Source organism: Lathamus discolor, chromosome Z (genome assembly GCF_037157495.1).
Source record: "Lathamus discolor isolate bLatDis1 chromosome Z, bLatDis1.hap1, whole genome shotgun sequence".
In the NCBI taxonomy this organism is placed as follows: domain Eukaryota; kingdom Metazoa; phylum Chordata; class Aves; order Psittaciformes; family Psittacidae; genus Lathamus; species Lathamus discolor.
The window spans coordinates 44,008,233-44,025,983 of NC_088909.1; the positions used below are offsets into that span (position 1 = coordinate 44,008,233).

General features: G+C 39.4%; 1 protein-coding gene across 3 annotated transcripts in view; it reads right to left on the reverse strand.

The window, feature by feature from the left end:
* The window catches only part of EPB41L4A (erythrocyte membrane protein band 4.1 like 4A), a 131,782-nt gene that overhangs the window by 87,555 nt on the left and 26,476 nt on the right, over positions 1-17,751 (reverse strand). For all 3 annotated transcript variants that reach the window (XM_065663151.1, XM_065663153.1, XM_065663152.1), the window contains exon 2: positions 4,863-4,967. In XM_065663151.1, the coding sequence (XP_065519223.1) occupies positions 4,863-4,967 (105 nt within the window). The remainder of the gene's footprint in view (positions 1-4,862; positions 4,968-17,751) is intronic.

Consider the following 17,751-nt stretch of genomic DNA (forward strand, 5'->3'; position numbering starts at 1 on the left):
TCTAAATGACTGCAAGTATTTTTCCACAAATCTGGAATTTTCATTCCTTGTATCTACATAGGGTTAAACCTGGGTCAAATTCCATGAACCTGTTTGAAACAAAATATTAACCAGGTTGAAACGTTTGCTGAGATATCAATCAATGAAGTGTCTTGTGGAGAAAAATCTATCAACTTCAAACTAAATCCTGGGCTGCCTTAATTACATTCTTACAAAGCTGTCCACATCATGCCATACATGCTGCTTTTTATTAACATTTGCAACAAGAAAAAACCCAACTTTCAAGAGAAAACACAGTATTTTGCAATTATAATCAGAAATTCTCAAGGTTTTTACATAATCTATACCAACACTAACAATTAGAATTATTTTGTAACTTCTAATGCAAATGTTCAGTGCAAAGAATCTAAGCTCAAAACATCTTAAAAGAAATACATAAATTATCAGGCAATTCCTACATCCAAGTATGTATTAAGTACTTCTGTCTTTATTAGAGTATGAATTTATATTGATTATATTTAGTATTAGGTCACCAATGTCAATATCCTGTTGATCCTGCTATACACTTAAACCTTACTCTTACTGCCTTTAACGTACCTGACCATCAGCTTTGTCTTGGTTGTGTTAATCCATTAACAATCTCCTAAAATTTCTAGCTTCCAATCAATATTATCAGTCTCCTTTAATTTTTTAATTTTTTTTCCCCTTGGCTATGCCATCTACTTTAGCAAGCAAAAATCTTTTTCTTTCTAGACAATTTAGTATACCATGCATGTGGGCAGAGGTCAAATCCATACAAAACCAAAAAGCCACAGAAAAACAAAATACAAGCTAAGAACAGTTGATCTGTTTTTCTAAGAAATTAAGATGAAGATATACAGTACATTATATGACTAATTCCCTACAGAACAGACTTTTTTGACTGCATACAAACCTTCTGTTAAAATCATGCCCTTCTTTCTATAGTTAAGTTACAGCCTGTTCAATCTGTTACCATATCCAATTTGGTACAGCAACCTGGCAATATAAGCACGCTGTAGTTACCTTCTTAATTACACAGGATGGATCAAGAAACAACTTTCTGATATATGAGCTTGTACAGCAGGGATATACAATTCATAGCACAGACTTCTGTGCTCAGCTTTGTCACAGCTGATCTGATCTACCCCTGCAGCACAGCAACTCACAGCAGAAAAGTTCAGTTTCACCAGTCACTGAAACATGCCCTCTGGGCTACACAGCTGCAGAATAAATTGCCATCAGCTACCTCCTACCTACTGCGCTCTCAGGTCTGTATGCTCAAAGCCCGACTTCACTGCAGCAGGGAAATAAAAACACACATCTGTACTACAGAGTAGATACATGGTACAGATACAGAGTGCTGCACATCTCATGTTAGCTCCAGATTTCAGCACAGTACACACGCATGCACACAGCACTGCACCAGAACTAACACCCTGGGGAAAGGAGCTTGGCTGCTATACTGAATTAACATGGCGATACAGCTTGCTGTGTTTGTGTTTCTCCCCTCAGAGCCCAGATTAGCATCATATCAGATAAGAGAAGCATACTTGCATCACAGCCTGCCGGACAATGCAGACATGCCTCCTGCAGTTAAGTTAAGCAGGTTTAGCATGACGGATGATGAGGGGGCAACCTGACCAATGGGAGATAGTAAAGTACAGCCAGGTTTCTGGAATTAGTAAAAAAAAAAAAAAAAATTTTATTATCAACAGACCTTTAAAACGCTTTTGGTTGTCTGGTTTTCTGCACTAAGGAAGTTCAAAAATCTTTTTCGTAAAAGAAGTTCTAATAGCATGACACTTTTCAGCACACTTTTGTGATTTGACAAGGGAATGCTTCCGGGCTTCAAAAGTACCCTTTTCTTCATCAAATTCTGCTCAGCTTTTCCTGAAATTTTATGCTTGAAAATTGCCATTTTCATTCTCTTTTTTATGTGCTTCAAGAAAATAATGGCTTCTTGCCAGAACAGCAATTCGCACAACTATCCTAAGGCACACTGGAGATACCACAAAGGCAGCACAGTACCACAGGGAGTGTGTGGGGCGCTCCTGGTAGCTGCAGCACAGTAGGAAGAGAGAGGGGCAGTGGACCTGCATGGCCCTCCTAACAGTGGCTTACACAGTATTTGGGCCTTCTTCCACTAAAGGAGAGGTACATCATTAGGCCACTGTTTTCTCCAAATACTAAAGTGATGAGAGACTAAAATGTGGACTAGAGTTTCCTAAAACACCTTTAGCTTTTGCAGCAGAGATTCTGATGATTGTGTCCTGACTGAAAATACCAAATGGAGCATAATGTCTCACATTTCTGGCAGATCAGGCAGAAGACAAAAATGCCCTGTCAATCAGGACCCAGCTGACCACCCATAGTAAGCATAGGGACTCTATCTGGTCTCAACTTAGCCTAACGTGATTGTCAGCAGAATCTGCAGCAAGAAAAAAAGCTCAGCTGAAAGGCTGATGATGAAGGACAGTGAGAGATTCAGTGGCACTCAAAGGAAACTGGTCTTTCAAAGTATTTCCACCAAAAAAGGTACTCACTACATTAAAAAGCACCACGTAGTTTGTCAAACAAAGCACTCAGGGGTGCTTTGTCACTACTGACAACATACGGTTTGTTCAGGCGTAGTTTTATATTACAAGATTTTTAATTAATGATTAAATGTTATGTCTCAATTATTGCAGGATACTTCTTGTTTTTCCTTTGGAGTCCTGTCTTATTCAGAGCACAAGATAGATACAGCTTCTGGCAACTTTTAAACATACAGAGCTTGATTTTGCAAATTAAATACCGTTCTTTGACCATGGAAAGCTTGGGTGAACCTGGAACATCAGTAAAGTGAAATTTGTGTAATATGACCAAACTACTGCACTAGACACTTTGTCATCCAATTTATGCTTTATCCTACTGTTCAGGGTCTTTCCAGTTCCACCCAGTACTGTCACTCTGTTTACTGCATCCAGCCATTCTCTTTCACATGCTAGTTAGTTTGTTGGCTGTTCCCAAAGAGGCTATTTTGATGTTATGCATTCACATACTACTTAGCACAGTGGAATATTGTTCAGTGATTACAGCCATTAGCCTTACTAGTACTACTAAAATAATTATGATATCACCCACGTAAGAGGTAGCACACCAATACAGCTCTTAAAAGACTTCCTGGAAGTGATGAGGCATGCAAAACTAATGGGGAAAAAGAACTAGACAAGTTCTTTCAAACTCTTGATAACAAAAAAAAAAATGTTCCTTTTGTGACTGGGCTGTGTTCTTTAAAATGCATAGTTTTGTCCACCTTGTTCTATTTATCATTCAGTTAATAGTGTCATGCCCTACAGCTCATGCACACTACCATAATACAAAACACAACAGTGTAACACAAATGAATCATCTAATCTCTTAGTAGGATGCCTCCTAAAAGGTGGCTTTATGTGTTAAGTCTTTCATGGAAAAGATACAATTTTCTCTTTTCATATTGCCATATACACCATTAAATACATCGTGTGTATGCCTCTGGAATTGTTCCCAGTAATAGCCATTTCTATTTTATTTGCCTCTACAGGAAAAAGGTAAATACTTTGGAGAGTAGGAAATACCTCCTGTTCTTCATTCATACCTCGATTTCCTCAGGAAATCAAAACACTGTTTTTAACAGCCTACCTTTAGTTAACAGCTGAATCTGACTTTCACCTCCATGGAATGAAACTTGGTTAGAAACTTATCAAGGAACAGAATTCATAAATGTCTAGACAACGGCACAAAAATAAAAGATATACTGAGTAGAGCAGCCTGTAGCTCTCAGCAGTGACCAATCTTTTCCTGCTAATACTGCTCTGCCTTCAGTCTCTGTATGTTCTAATTCTCTAAACAAAGGAAACTGCCAAATATTTAACCAATTCAATGACATTATTATTTTTAGATGAAACATGACATCTTTTGAGGTCAGGGTCTTGTGCACTACTCTCAGCACAGAACAGTGACTTTAAAAGCATAACTGCTTGACTTTATTTAACCGTAGGCCTGGCATTACTCCCTTTACAAAACTATAACAATGTGATTATCACCCTGTGAATACACTGCTAGTCCACCTGCTGAGCAGCCCTTGCTCCTCACCTCTGACTGCAGGCTCTCCATAAGCCATTTGGGAGGAAGAGGAGAGAGGGTACTCCAGACAGTACTGCCCCAAGCCACTGCCTGCTTCAGCTGAATCAGCCAAATTTCTATTTTCTTGCCTATTTGGGACTGTAATATCGTGGTGGAAAAAGCTCCCAGATGTCTGTGGAGTCCCTGTCGGGAAGGCTCAAAAGAGCATGGGCTCAAGGACACAGAGATGGTTCAGGCTGAGTGAAAACATCATTGTCAACACCCTGACTCCTAGGGCTTTACCAGCGCAGCCACCACACCAACTACACAATATACTCCGCAACAGGCATTCAAGCCTTTGGTCCAAGCAAAGCAGCCTGTGACATGCTTAGGGACATTGCCCCCCAGACACCTCATGGCCAAGCGAGGCCAGACAGCACAGTACACCAAGCACTGCCTTCATGACACAGTATTAAGAGGGAAAAAATATTAATCCTACTTTCATATCATAAGCTTGCACTATTTATACTTTCTTCATTTAGTTTTCAACATTTAGCATTTGATTCAGTTCTGTCTAAGCTATTCTTAGTTATTTCAAGACTTTGTTGCAAACAAATACAAAGAAATTATTATCAGAAACCTAAGCCAGGAAACAGTGAAAGTTAGTGAAAATATGACAGTCTAATGCTTACAGGCAAAAAGCACAACAGGGTATATTTTAGATACGGAAAATTCAGTCTGCCGTGTCTTTTGCTCACCGTTTGATGACTTCGGTCACAGTAGCGCAGTCCAAAGTAATCTATCTCCACTAGGTTTAAGTGACGAAATACGTAGCCCAGGACAACCGACCCTTTCGTTGATTTCTGTGGGAAAGAATTTACAGAGGCTTTTCACAAAGATGCTTTGCCTTTGTCAGCTATGTGCAGTAGCATTCATGCATTCTATTAGCTTTGTCTGAAAAAAAAACAGGAGGCAGCTCCCAGTGCCTTTAACAAAAACTTCAGCTGTACAGAAGAAAATATTTTGCCTTCACAAGTTTAATCAATCATTCTGGAAATACTATTAGGTAGCTGTCAGGTCAACAGTTACAAAATACAAAATAAATAAAAAAAGCTCAAGTGTACTTGCACAGGCACAATGTTGCTGAACCCAGCATTTTTGCAGAAAAGTTCTGTTCTCTGATGAAAATTCTAATTCCCATGATATATTTTAATTCTAAAATCATCTTCTTCCTTTCAGTATGGGCCTGTCACTCAAATTCTGACAATGAAGATAAGGAATCAAATTTTGCCCTTAAGATCTAAATTATACATCATTAGCTGCTTGATACTACCCTTTGTAAAGAAGGTTAGGTTTGATTTGTTTTCTTTTAAAATATTTTTTATAGTAGAAGTGAAGTAGAACTGAAATAATCCTGTTGATTTCTTGAACAGTATTTCACTAAGGGTTTAAACCAGTATTTGCAAACAATGCTGGGGACAACATTGAAAGCAAGACTGTACCTTTGAGACTGTATTATAAAAAGCTCACTTCCACCTGAATGCCTCTTACTTGTCAGTCCGCCCGGCAGCCAATAGCACACAGACTAGGAAGACTGAGAACAATTACACAGAGTGATCCTCACTCAGAACAAATCAGAACCTTTACTATTACTGTCCTAAATTCCACAAGAAAATATGGATATAACTCATAATTAGTTTCTGGTTACCTGCTTCACATTGTATAAACTGCTAGACTGTAGTAAAATCAATGGAGAGAAAAGATACTCCAAGAGGAAGCTGTGGGATATTGTTTGTGCTATTCCACTTTTTAGCTTACAAACAGGCAATTTCAAAATTAAAATGTCAACTAATACTGATTTAAAAAGAAATTATCTAATTCAGCTTTGCTGTTGAAGTATCAATCACATAACAACTGTGAAGATGAATTCATTTTTTTTCAGCAGGTACATTCATGTGGTCAGAATTTGTACCCAGTCATATGGGCAGGGCCAATACAACGACTTCGGATGGCCACTCAAACTAAGCAAGCAAAGACAAGGTAAATATCCCTGGTAGACTGGGAATTGTGTACCCATGTTACTCAACAGATTTACTGTATGTTTGTTTAAATCAGGAGATGTTCTTGAAACATTCTCGGCATGCAACAGTCTAAAGCCACCATACACATTGTTTACATTCAGCAACTGTAGCTACATATTCCCTCAGCATATACAGTGAGACTTAATGATCAGCCACAAAACGCAAAATCATTTTGGGAAGAAACATGATTAAAGTGAGCAGCAATTCACATGATCTCATTTTAGCATTTTGGACAAATCACAGCAATACAGTGATTTTATCATCAGATTCCTCAACGAGAAACTGAACTTCAGTTGTATGAACACACAGGACAAGAAACAGCCCGTCTTAACTACAAAGTGACTATCAGGAGCACCACAGCAAAAACACAAACAAAAACACCCCAAAAAACGTACCTTAAAAAAATGCATTAAATAATTACATTATTAGACAGCAAGGATTCAAGACTGAATCAGTAATTGTCTTGCTTCATTTTATCTTTAAATCAGTTGTTATTCGAAGAAGCAGAAGAGATACCCCACTGAAAAGCACAGTTATCTCATGATTCATATGCCATAAAGCAAATTACTTTTAGCATTGGAACCATTTCTACTATCATTTAAACATTACGTTTTAAGAACCTAGGTTTGGGCAGGCGTCTGTAGAAACAGACACAAGAAAAGCTCAAAATAAACAAGCAGCCCTGACTACAAACAACCCACACAGATGAATGATGGCACCAGTTTCAAATGGGTACTAAACGTAAAAAGAATAGTACAGACTGAAGGAGCTCCACCATCAGCTGCTCAGAGGCCCAGGGTTTTGACACAGCTAACCAAAATGTGATTTGTAAACTCCTGCAAAAGGCATAAAAGGGATTGTCTGAACCTTGGTCTACATGGTACATGGACTGGTCTCCACCAAAGGCATGCTGAGCTTCTGTGATCTTGAAGCCCAAATCTGTTTGTTTTCAATAAGCTTTCTACTCTTTGACTGACCAGTAATGCTCTTGATAGCATCAGTTTAGCTTTACCAGAACTGTGAAACAGTGGCAAAGATGAAGCTGTCAATTTTCCATTCAGGCATCTTTCAATACAAATGCACAATCCTGGAAGTAATCAAAGATAGTAACTTACATTTTACAGGAGTTTAACATGCGTAAATCTGTCCCAGTTTAGGATTTCTCTAGCCTCCTCAGTTGTGAGTCATCTTCTTCAGTCAGCTGAGGACTGCAGTGGGCTTTACACAGAAAGCCTTGGGTGAACTTTCCTGCCATGAAGGCTAAAGCTAGTGTTATCCCTAAGAAACACACATTTCATAGCTGGTTTGGCTAAAATTAAAGACTCCCTTCTTTCCTTTCAGAGATAAATGGTAACAGTGTGTAACTGGCTTTTTACCAGAAGGTATCCCCACACTCCTCTAACCTCGCCTTCTTTAATCTCCTGTTTTCCCAGGACTGAGAAATGCTCTTCAGGTAAACACTGACCCTTGCTGAAATTACTGCAACCTAATTTTAAATTAAAGTTCTCATTTTAAAGCCCCATGGCATCAGGGTTTCATGCAAGCAAACTGGCCCTTCAAATGCAGTTAAGAAAACAGTTGCGCTGACGAATCCCTAAGTGGCTACTTCTCAGTTATGAAATATGTGTTTACGCATTTGAAGAAATTTGCTAAGAAAAGCCATGTTATTTCCCCTGATAAAATTACAGCAAAATTCAGCAAAACTGCAAACTAAAACTATCAAATATGTTAACAATATTACGTTCATATCATATAGCACTGCAAAAATTAGATAATGTGACTTGCATTAAGCTCAGACTTCCCAGAGACTTGCATTCTTAGGGGTAAACCCAAGAACATTTGAAAACATCATCAATTGTTGCTTTCAAGAGAGAACAAAGAATTGTTTAAATGAGTCATAACATCTTGCTTTACATGTCAGCACTCTGGCTTCCTAAACCAGAAAGGCAGGTTTGTACTGGCTAAAGAAAATGACAGCCAGAACATTCAAGACAGATCTAATAGTATTTTTTTAATCAAAAAGAAATAATGTTTCTAAGAATGGTACACACTGTACTATATTTTAACATATTCACATTGCTGTATATTTAGTCACCAGGAATTCTTACTTTCTATGCTCACTGCTTTTTAGCTCTAGTCAGGTTTTTCTAGTTTGAAATTTTTTAATTTCCTCTTTTCTGTTGTACGCAGCAGTGCAGGCCAAATCAGATCCATGATTGATATTAAGTGAACTTAAAGACAAAGAAAAATGTGCAAGCAGTGTCCGCCTTAGTAGGATGCTAATTCTGCTCTTGAAAGAAAAGTGGTGTAAGTAGTGAAGCCTCTTTTTATTAAAAATGAAATAAAAAACACATAGTCTCTTTTAGTTCTAGCACTCAGCACAAAACCTGTCTCTTGAAAGTAACACAAGACACAAACTCTACCTCTTACTACCTCATAAATGTTAAGGAAGATTCAGATGAATTCATGATCTTTTATTCAAAAGGAAAAAAAAAAAAAGGCTTAAACCAGCACCTGACCTGCCCGTGAGCAGGGAAGGACAGAGAGCAAGCACAGCTCTGGACATGTGTGTCAGCACCACCCCACATGCACCCACCAGTTAAACAGCATCACTATACTGAGGCAGACATACTCCAGACAGTAAGCTTCACACAGCATTTCCTCAGAATCATAGAATGGTTTGGGTTGGAGGGGACTTTAAGATCACCCTGATCACCCTGAATGTAAGAAACACAAGAAAACAATGAGTAGCCCTCTCCATCAAACGAGACTTTCAAAGCACATGTATCTTCAGCAATTTTGCATCTTTGCCTCCACGAGACGGACAACTGATGGTGTAGAGGAGACCTTTCAGCTGACTGAACTCTCTGAAGGCACTTCTGAAGGCAGCTCAGGGTGGGTGTGAACCAGAACTGTCCTCCAGAAGTGGTGCCAGTCAGAATAAAGAGGCTCGGGGTGCACTAAGTTTTGATTTGCAGAAACAAAGCCCACCACCTCAATACTTGCAGGGTTTCCCATATTGCCTGGGTTTGCAGCAACAGTGGTTTTGTGCACTTCCTTAGTGGAAGAGTGACAGAGCTGCACTGTTTTTACCTCCGGGAGGATTTGCCAGCAGGGGGCTGTGTCAGTGCATGAGGGTGAGGTTAGGGTGAAGCAGCCTCCACAGGCTCCCAGGTGGGCAGCAGGATCTCTGCTCACCCTGGTCTTTTTAGCCCAGGGCTGGGATGTGAACACTCACTTTCCACCACGCTCCCGGGAGAGCCCTCTTCGGCAACAGAACCACCCACAGCTTCCAAGAGTAAAGGGCCTCCTCCTGTCTCACAGCTCCACAGTGTTTGGTGGGTCCAAGGGGATGTGTCTTCCATATTCATAGGGAATTATTTAAAACAAATCTGTGACAGTACAAGGGAAATGCATGCATTATAAATTCACACGTACTTGTCTTCTGCCTCACCAGATGCTTGCAGTCTATTTCTGGAGTATCCCTAATGAGGAAACAAAGGATGCTAAGAAAACATTATGACATTTCCATTTGCTGCTCTTCTACACGCTAGTCAAGCTATTTCCTTCCACCTGTCAATTGCAAACTGTATGTTTTGGTACTGAATTCAATGCAGTCTGTACTGCAACCAAGCAACAACAGGGTTTTTTTATATATAAACTTGTAGTTCATATGTAAGAGTGATTATTTTCTGTTTCAACTGTTTGAACATATTTTGATTGAAACACCTACTGAACTTTTTACAGTCTACTACATTGATGATTAGCTGCACCCCAAAAACACTCTTCCAAAATGCTGTATCATTTTCATTATTTAAAAGTTTTATTTCCAGTTTGATGGAGTCTAACTTCTCCTTTTGATTGACATAAAATTACACACTCTCGCAATGTTAACTGAAGTCAAAAGGATATATTTGCTATCCTAAAATAATGTACATGCTTTTTCTGTATAATAATGTACAGCTTTGATAACTTGATTGCCACAGTGCTTCCCATAAAACTGATTTCATTCTACTGGAAAATTCATTTGCACTAACACTAACTATATGGAATTGAGTTTGAAAAAAATACAGATTAACATTTTTTAAAATGCTTTTTTTTCTTTTTAAACTGACATTCCTCATGAGAGCAATGGAAGATATACTGCAAACATTTTTGTGTAAAAAGTGGTTTTCTAGATAGGTTCATTAGCAAACCCCACGCAAAACAAAAACAGCCAACATGTTTGCACTGGGACAGGAGTTAAGTTATCCATTAGCAGGCTGTAGTGACTGCTAATAGGGAACTCTATACACCTGCATTCTCTCCTGCCCCTTGTAGAATTTCTGACTGTCCTGAAGAGCTGCTATGCAGTGCCATACACTGCACTGGGTCACATTACCATTTTACTGGTATTGGACTACATTCAACTCTAACAACCTTGACTGAGAAAGACAAAAAAAGCCTCTCCATAGGAAAGGAAGAACTATAACAGACCCACGGTAGTGGAGGGGGATGAAAAGGACCTATCTGTCACAGCTCCAAGCTGCTCTTCTCCCTCTGACTAGTGATATCTGCCGCCTCATCTCCATACTCACAGCAAGGGTGTCTCATTCAGCTGTCAATCAATGCCTGAACCACTGCACACTGCAGCCCTGCATATTCAGATAAATCAGAATTTGACCCTCACTTTTTTGGAAGAATGTACATGAACAAACATCCAAGGTAAATGTTAAGTTCAAGTAACAACACACAAAATAAAAATTTAAATCATTAAAGCAACATGCAAACTGCTGATTCAGCCTCTTACATGTACGTACTGTGTCAGTGTTACCATCAATTGCTCCCCCCAGACAACTTAAATGGACTATCATCATCTTCTTGGCATCATTATTCACCCTTGTTTTCTAATCCTGAGCTCCTTAGTTAGACCTATCTACAATGTCAAGCTGGGTATTTTTCTGTTTTCCCTAACCATTCCAAGTTACTTGTCCTTTCCTACCACTTGTCTCTTTCCAGATAGCAACCTCCATGTTCATAGTTCCTTTTCACACACATTGCCACCTCCCTCAGCTTTTCAACATATTATATATGGTTAGGCATGAGAAAATTCACATTTGTTCCTCACTCTGTACTGGCTGCCTGAATGTATCACATTGATTAAGTCTCCTCTTCTGTAAAAATGGGTTATGAATCCAGCCCCTCTACTGTACAAAACTTCAAATAATTTTTAAGAAAACAATTATTAAAGCCACACAGGTAAGGAGGATGCAACAAGGCACATTTTTGCTGGCTGTAGGTTACTCTGATATACTAAAGTACCACCCTTCACTGATGAGGAGTGATTTTCAGGAACAGAAAACACAGTATGTCTCACCAGCTTGAGCTTCAGTAAAGTATCTGGTGTGGTCTCACATGAGACCTTATTAATTAAATTAGATACAGTATTGTTTTGCAGAGGAATTGGAAAACAGGCTGGCTAAAGAAAAATGGCAGCAAATTTTTCATTTTTTAAAGTAATACTACCAAAACAAGTTCCTCTAAAGCTGAAGGTGAAACATATGCCACTTTAATGTTTTGCATTTCTGCAGTTAGCACAAATGGCAGTCTAAAATTAAGAAGTATGAAGGAAAACAACGGACACACATAAAAGGAAGAAAACTACCTGGAGAATAGGCTCAATAGAAATAAAATAAAATTCAACCAGACAAAATTGCAAGGATGTGCTCTTACAGACCAAAACCATACATTTTTGTTACAGCTGGAACATCACTAAGCAGAAATAAGTAAGTACAGGGGATAAAGGTGTATTACTCAAACACAGCACCACTAGCACTTGTCATGAACACCCCGAGCTAGCAGTTTAAAAGATGGTTTAAATTAGCTTTAGCGAAGGAGCAACTCTCCACCTTTCTGATATTTGGCTGAAGGGCAGAGTGCAGTCAAGTGTTCTGGTACCCCAGTCACACAGCTTGCCAAATCAGTGGGAACCCAGCACACCTACTGAGTTTACTACTCAACCTGGGGTTTCTTTCATGCTACACCAGTGTTAATGTAAAACCAAAGTATGTTTGCAGATTTTTACAGTCATGAATTGAACATATATCCCATGTGGGCTAGGGACAAAACAAAATGACAATAAGTTCACTCAAGTCCTATACGAACATAAACTGGGACGAAGTTCAGCAGAGGGCCACACAGGTGGATAGGGGGCTGCAGCATGTGAACATAAAAGTGTCCAGGATAACCTGTTTGTTACATCGCGAAGAAGTAGTCAGAGGAAGCAGCGGCAGTAAGATATGACAAAGCCAGACTCTCATCAAAGATCCAAAGTAAAAAGGGGAAATGACCACAAGATGCAGTAAGGGAAACTCCTTACTAGAGACCAAGTGCAGGAAGAGGTTGACTACAGCTTATGGAAACCTCTTCCATTAATGGTAGTCAAAGCTCATCTGGGAAGAGGTTCTGAGTAATCTCTTCTGACTTGGAAGGCAGATAAATTATGTGACCTCCAGAGGTTTCTTCCAACTTAACCTATCACATAACACATATACATAATCTACCAAAAACAGTAATCTCTTCAATTCAGATTCACTTGCATTCGGCTGAAATGAACACTTGAACATACATTCATGAAAATAGTAGTTTGGGGTAAATAAGGATGTCCCTATCCCTGGCTTTAAGGGATGTAATAAACCTCTTCCTCATACAAAAAAACAACAGAAAAAATGTATAAAACTGATACCACTATAAACACTGGAGAGAAAAAAACCAAAACCAAAACCAAAACCCACAACATTGGAAAGTGATCTGAAGAACTCCTAGCTCCTAACAGAGCCTGTACAGACATATAGGCAACAGCCATCATCAGAACTTTTGTATTGAAAAGTTTTAGAACAGCACATTTACTCTGTTCTAAGAGAGTAAAATATTGTTTAGCCATTTTTATATTGCTTACATTTATATGAAATGAAAGCAGTTCAAAAGTTATCCAAAGCTCTTAGATATTAATTGCAACTCTTAATGACAGTGAAATATTCTATTGTTAACCAGCAACTCTGTTTAACTTTAAAAGCAAACAGACTGAAAGACAGGTTATATATAAATTCAACCATATCAGTAATCTCTCTTTACCCTTAGCACAATTTCTATAAATGTTACCTCTGAGGAATTTCTAAAGAGAATAGTTAGAAAACTCTAGTCCAGCAATACTTGAGAGTTCCTTTAAATAATTATTAACAGAAGTCTCTTAGCTCAAGGAGTTCACTTCCAATAAATTACTGAGCTGCTAATAAGTCCATTTGAAACAATAACACAACAACTTAGTGACCCACGGAACCCACATAGAAGCCATTTCAAGCATAGCATGATCTGACAGCTTAGCATTAATTACAACATAAATGACTGAGTTTGCAATTCTTACATTTGTTCTTCATATTTTTATTCAATTGATTTAGCTATACATGCTACCCTGAACTATTCCTGTTGAAAACAGAAAACTTATGGACAGCTTAAACAGGGCTAGCTATAATCACTTCTATTGTAACAGAACAATGCTTTGACTTTCCTCTGGAAAAGGCAATGTAACATTGGATTTGCTTACACTTATTAACTTATATACATTATGAAGAAAGCAACTTAGTCACAACAGAAAACGGAAATCAATCTGTCAATCGTTAGCAATTACTGCGCATGAACTGCCAAAACTTTAGAAAGAGCCATACCATTACGTACAGCAGGTATGTCAAAACTCACCACTGAACTGTAGCTGGAACTGATGTCATTTCTGCCATCTACATCACAGAGACAAATTTGCTATGTTTTGGAAAAATCCTGTCGATAGAGAAAAACATTCCTCTTACACGTAACTTCTGCTAAAAGACAGTTTTCTTACTATACCTTTATAGCTCAAGCACTTTACAGCCAAATCTGTGGATACATCAATTTTTATTAAAAAATTAATTTTTGTTAAATATTTTTAAGTTATAGGCATTTTTACAGTTATATACATAACTGTATAATGCATACATATTTAATATATAGATAAATTTTTATACAGTGTCCTGGGTTCAGCAGCAGCAGCCATTTTTCCCCTTCTTAGTAGCTAGTACAGTGCTGTGTTTTGATCTTTTGGCCTGGGAACAGTGCTGATAACGCCGATGTTTTCAGTTGCTGCTCGAATGTTTGGTCTGGCCAAGGACTTTCTGAGCCTCATGCTCTGCCAGGGAGGAGGGGAGGCCAGGAGGAAGGAGAGACAGGACACCTGACCCAAACTGACCAAAGAGGTATTCCATACCACAGCTCGTCATGCCCAGGATGTAACGGGGAGTTACCCGGAAGGGTTGGGACTGCAGGGTTGGATGAGGTATTGGTCGGTGCTCTGCTGGGGGGAGTGGGGCGAGTTATTGGTCGGCTGGTGTTGAGGTGTTGTATTCTTTCCTCTTGTTATTTCCTTTATCATTATTATCATTGGTGGTAGCAGTAGTGATTTGTGTGATACCTTAGTTACTAAACTGTTCTTATCTCAACCCGTGGGAGTTGCATTCTTTTCGATTCTCCTCTCCATCCCTCCAGGAGCAAGGGGAGGGCAAGAAGGGGGGGAAGTGAGCAAACGAGGTTTGTGGTTGGGTTTAAACCACGACATACCAATTTGGTGGCCTTCTATGATGGGGCTACAGAATTGATGGATAAGGGTAAAGCAGTTGACGTCATCTACCTGGACTTGCGCAAAGCGTTTGACACTGTCCCACACCACATCCTTCTCTCTAAATTGGACAGATACCAATTTGATGGATGGACCACTTGGTGGATAAAGAACTGGCTGGATGGCCGCACACAAAGAGTTGTGGTCAATGGCTCGATGTCAGGCTGGAGACCGGTAATGAGTGGTGTCCCTCAGGGATCGGTGTTGGGACCGGTCTTGTTTAACATCTTCGTTGCTGACATGGACAGTGGGATTGAGTGTGCCCTCAGCAAGTTTGCTGATGACACCAAGCTGTGTGGTCCGGTTGGTACGCTGGAGGGAAGGGATGCCATCCAGAGGGACCCTGACACGCTTGTGAGGTGGGCTGATGCCAACCTTATGACGTTCAACCATGACAAGTGCAAGGTCCTACACCTGGGTCGGAGCAATCCCAGGCACGGCTACAGACTGGGCAAAGAAGAGATTCAGAGCAGCCCTGCAGAGAAGGACTTAGGGGTGCTGGTCGATGAGAAAATGAACATGAGCTGGCTTCAGTGTGCGCTCACAGCCCAGAAAGCCAACCGTATCCTGGGATGCATCAAAAGGAGCGTGACCAGCAGGTTGAAGGAGGTGATCCTGCCCCTCTACTCTGCTCTTGTGAGACCTCACCTGGAGTATTGTGTGCAGTTCTGGTGTCCTCAACATAAAAAGGACATGGAACTGCTGGAACAAGTCCAGAGGAGGGCCATGAGGATGATCAGGGGACTGGAGCACCTCCCGTATGAAGACAGGCTGAGGAAGTTGGGGCTTTCCAGCCTGGAGAAGAGAAGGCTGCGTGGAGACCTAATAGCAGCCTTCCAGTACCTGAAGGGGGCCTATAGGGATGCTGGGGAGAGACTCTTTGTCAGGGACTGTAGTGACAGGACAAGGGGTAATGGGTTAAAACTTAAACAGGGGAAGTTTAGATTGGATATAAGGAGGAAATTCTTTCCTGTTAGGGTGGTGAGGCACTGGAATAGGTTGCCCAGGGAGGTTGTGAGTGCTCCATCCCTGGCGGTGTTCAAGGCCAGGTTGGATGAAGCCTTGTGTTGAATGGTTTAGTGAGAGGTGTCCCTGTCCATGGCAGGGGGGTTGGAACTAGATGATCTTGAGGTCCTTTCCAACCCTAACCATTCTATGATTCTATGATTCTATATAAATTTTTCTAATGTTTTCCGTATGAGGAAGAAGTTTCTTACAACATCCCTTAAAGCCAGGGATAGGGGCATCAGTACTTACCCCAAACTATAATTTTCATGAATGCATGTTCAAGTCTTCATTTTTTTATTAAATAATTCAAGTTTTATTTAATAAAATAATCAAATAAGATAATTCTTCATCTCTCATTTATATATAGAAATAAAGACAGTATCTGAAAAGTACTAAGTTGAACACAAAATTCTAAGTACCTTCATCCGAACTCTCTTTTCCTTTTCTTTTTTTTTTTTATTTCCTAAGGGAGAAACAAGTGCTACCTGCCTGCAAAACTCAAGACAGATTATATTGCACCCTCACAGTTCAAAAGTCATCTCCAAAACAACACTTCCAAGTATTTCAATTTTTTTATTATTTTTTTAAGCTCAGATTTGTTAAAAATTCATTGTTGTCAAGGCAGTACATGTTTCTTATTTGTAACACGCATGCTAATTTTAAAGTCCACCTTTTAAATTTAAAAAGTGGCTCACCTAATAATGTGCTAGGTACCATCAAAATTATGTAAGATTAGCATTTAAAAGTAAACTTTTTTTCAAGACAGTTTACTCCTTAAAACTTTATACTTATATGCCTTTCAGAGAACATTCTTAATACTTCTTAATTTACTATTTTATACAGAAAAATGCAAGAAAACATTCTAAGCTTATGTAATTTCATGAACCAAAATATCAAGCTAATCTCTCAGGATGAAATAGTATTTCATAATCTCTTTCATAAACTCTGATTTACAGGCAGATGACTAATTTACATCTTTATCAGGTTACACCTACACACTGGTTTAAATAGGTGCCATTAATTAGCAGGCAATACATTTATGTTAATCATGAACAAGAAAGGATATATATCTTACTGGCCCTTCATTTTCTTATTGTTATAAAGCTGTTAGAAATAAAATAAATTAAGTCAAAATTTCAGCCCGAATCTGTGGCACTGCAGCTGAGGCACTCTTTTGGAAAAGAAAATTGAGTTAATTGGACCCCACACAGATATGCTAGCAAATCTTGATTTAAAGCTGTTGCATTAGGTGCTGGTCTAATACCTCTGTAAAACAAGAGAACTGAATCAGGTCTCAATTCACAAATTATGCTGTGGATGAGAAGGTCATCTGTTAGTTGAAATTACACCATTTTTCATGGGAAGGTCTCACAAAAGAAACATTTTTAACCTGAGAACTTACTTCCAAATGTTTCAAATAATCCAGTTTAAAAATACAGAAAACTGGCATTAATGAGGACTATTGACATTGTTGGCTTATTCATTCATACGATTAACACACCTAACTATTCAGATGCTATTGGCTCATTCAGACCTCCTGAATTCTTTGAAATCCAGCCCACAAGGTCTAGGAGACAGACACATCTCAGTGGCATCTCAGGATGCACGAATCCTCCATGTCCTCCATCCAGATCCTATGATCCTGGCAGGCCACAGAACTACCTTGAGGATGAGGAATATGCAGCAAACCTGTTGCAAGCTTGAGAAGGCCATGGCCAGGCACTAGTGCCTGCCAGTTGCCTTTGGCATGGGAAGCTGTGGAGCTGTTAACATGTGGGATGCCAGTATTGCAGCAGAGGTGTTTGTTACAAGCAGGACAAGAGCAATTTTACATGGCTAGCATGTAAAATCAGGCAAGTTTGACATCAGCCAGTG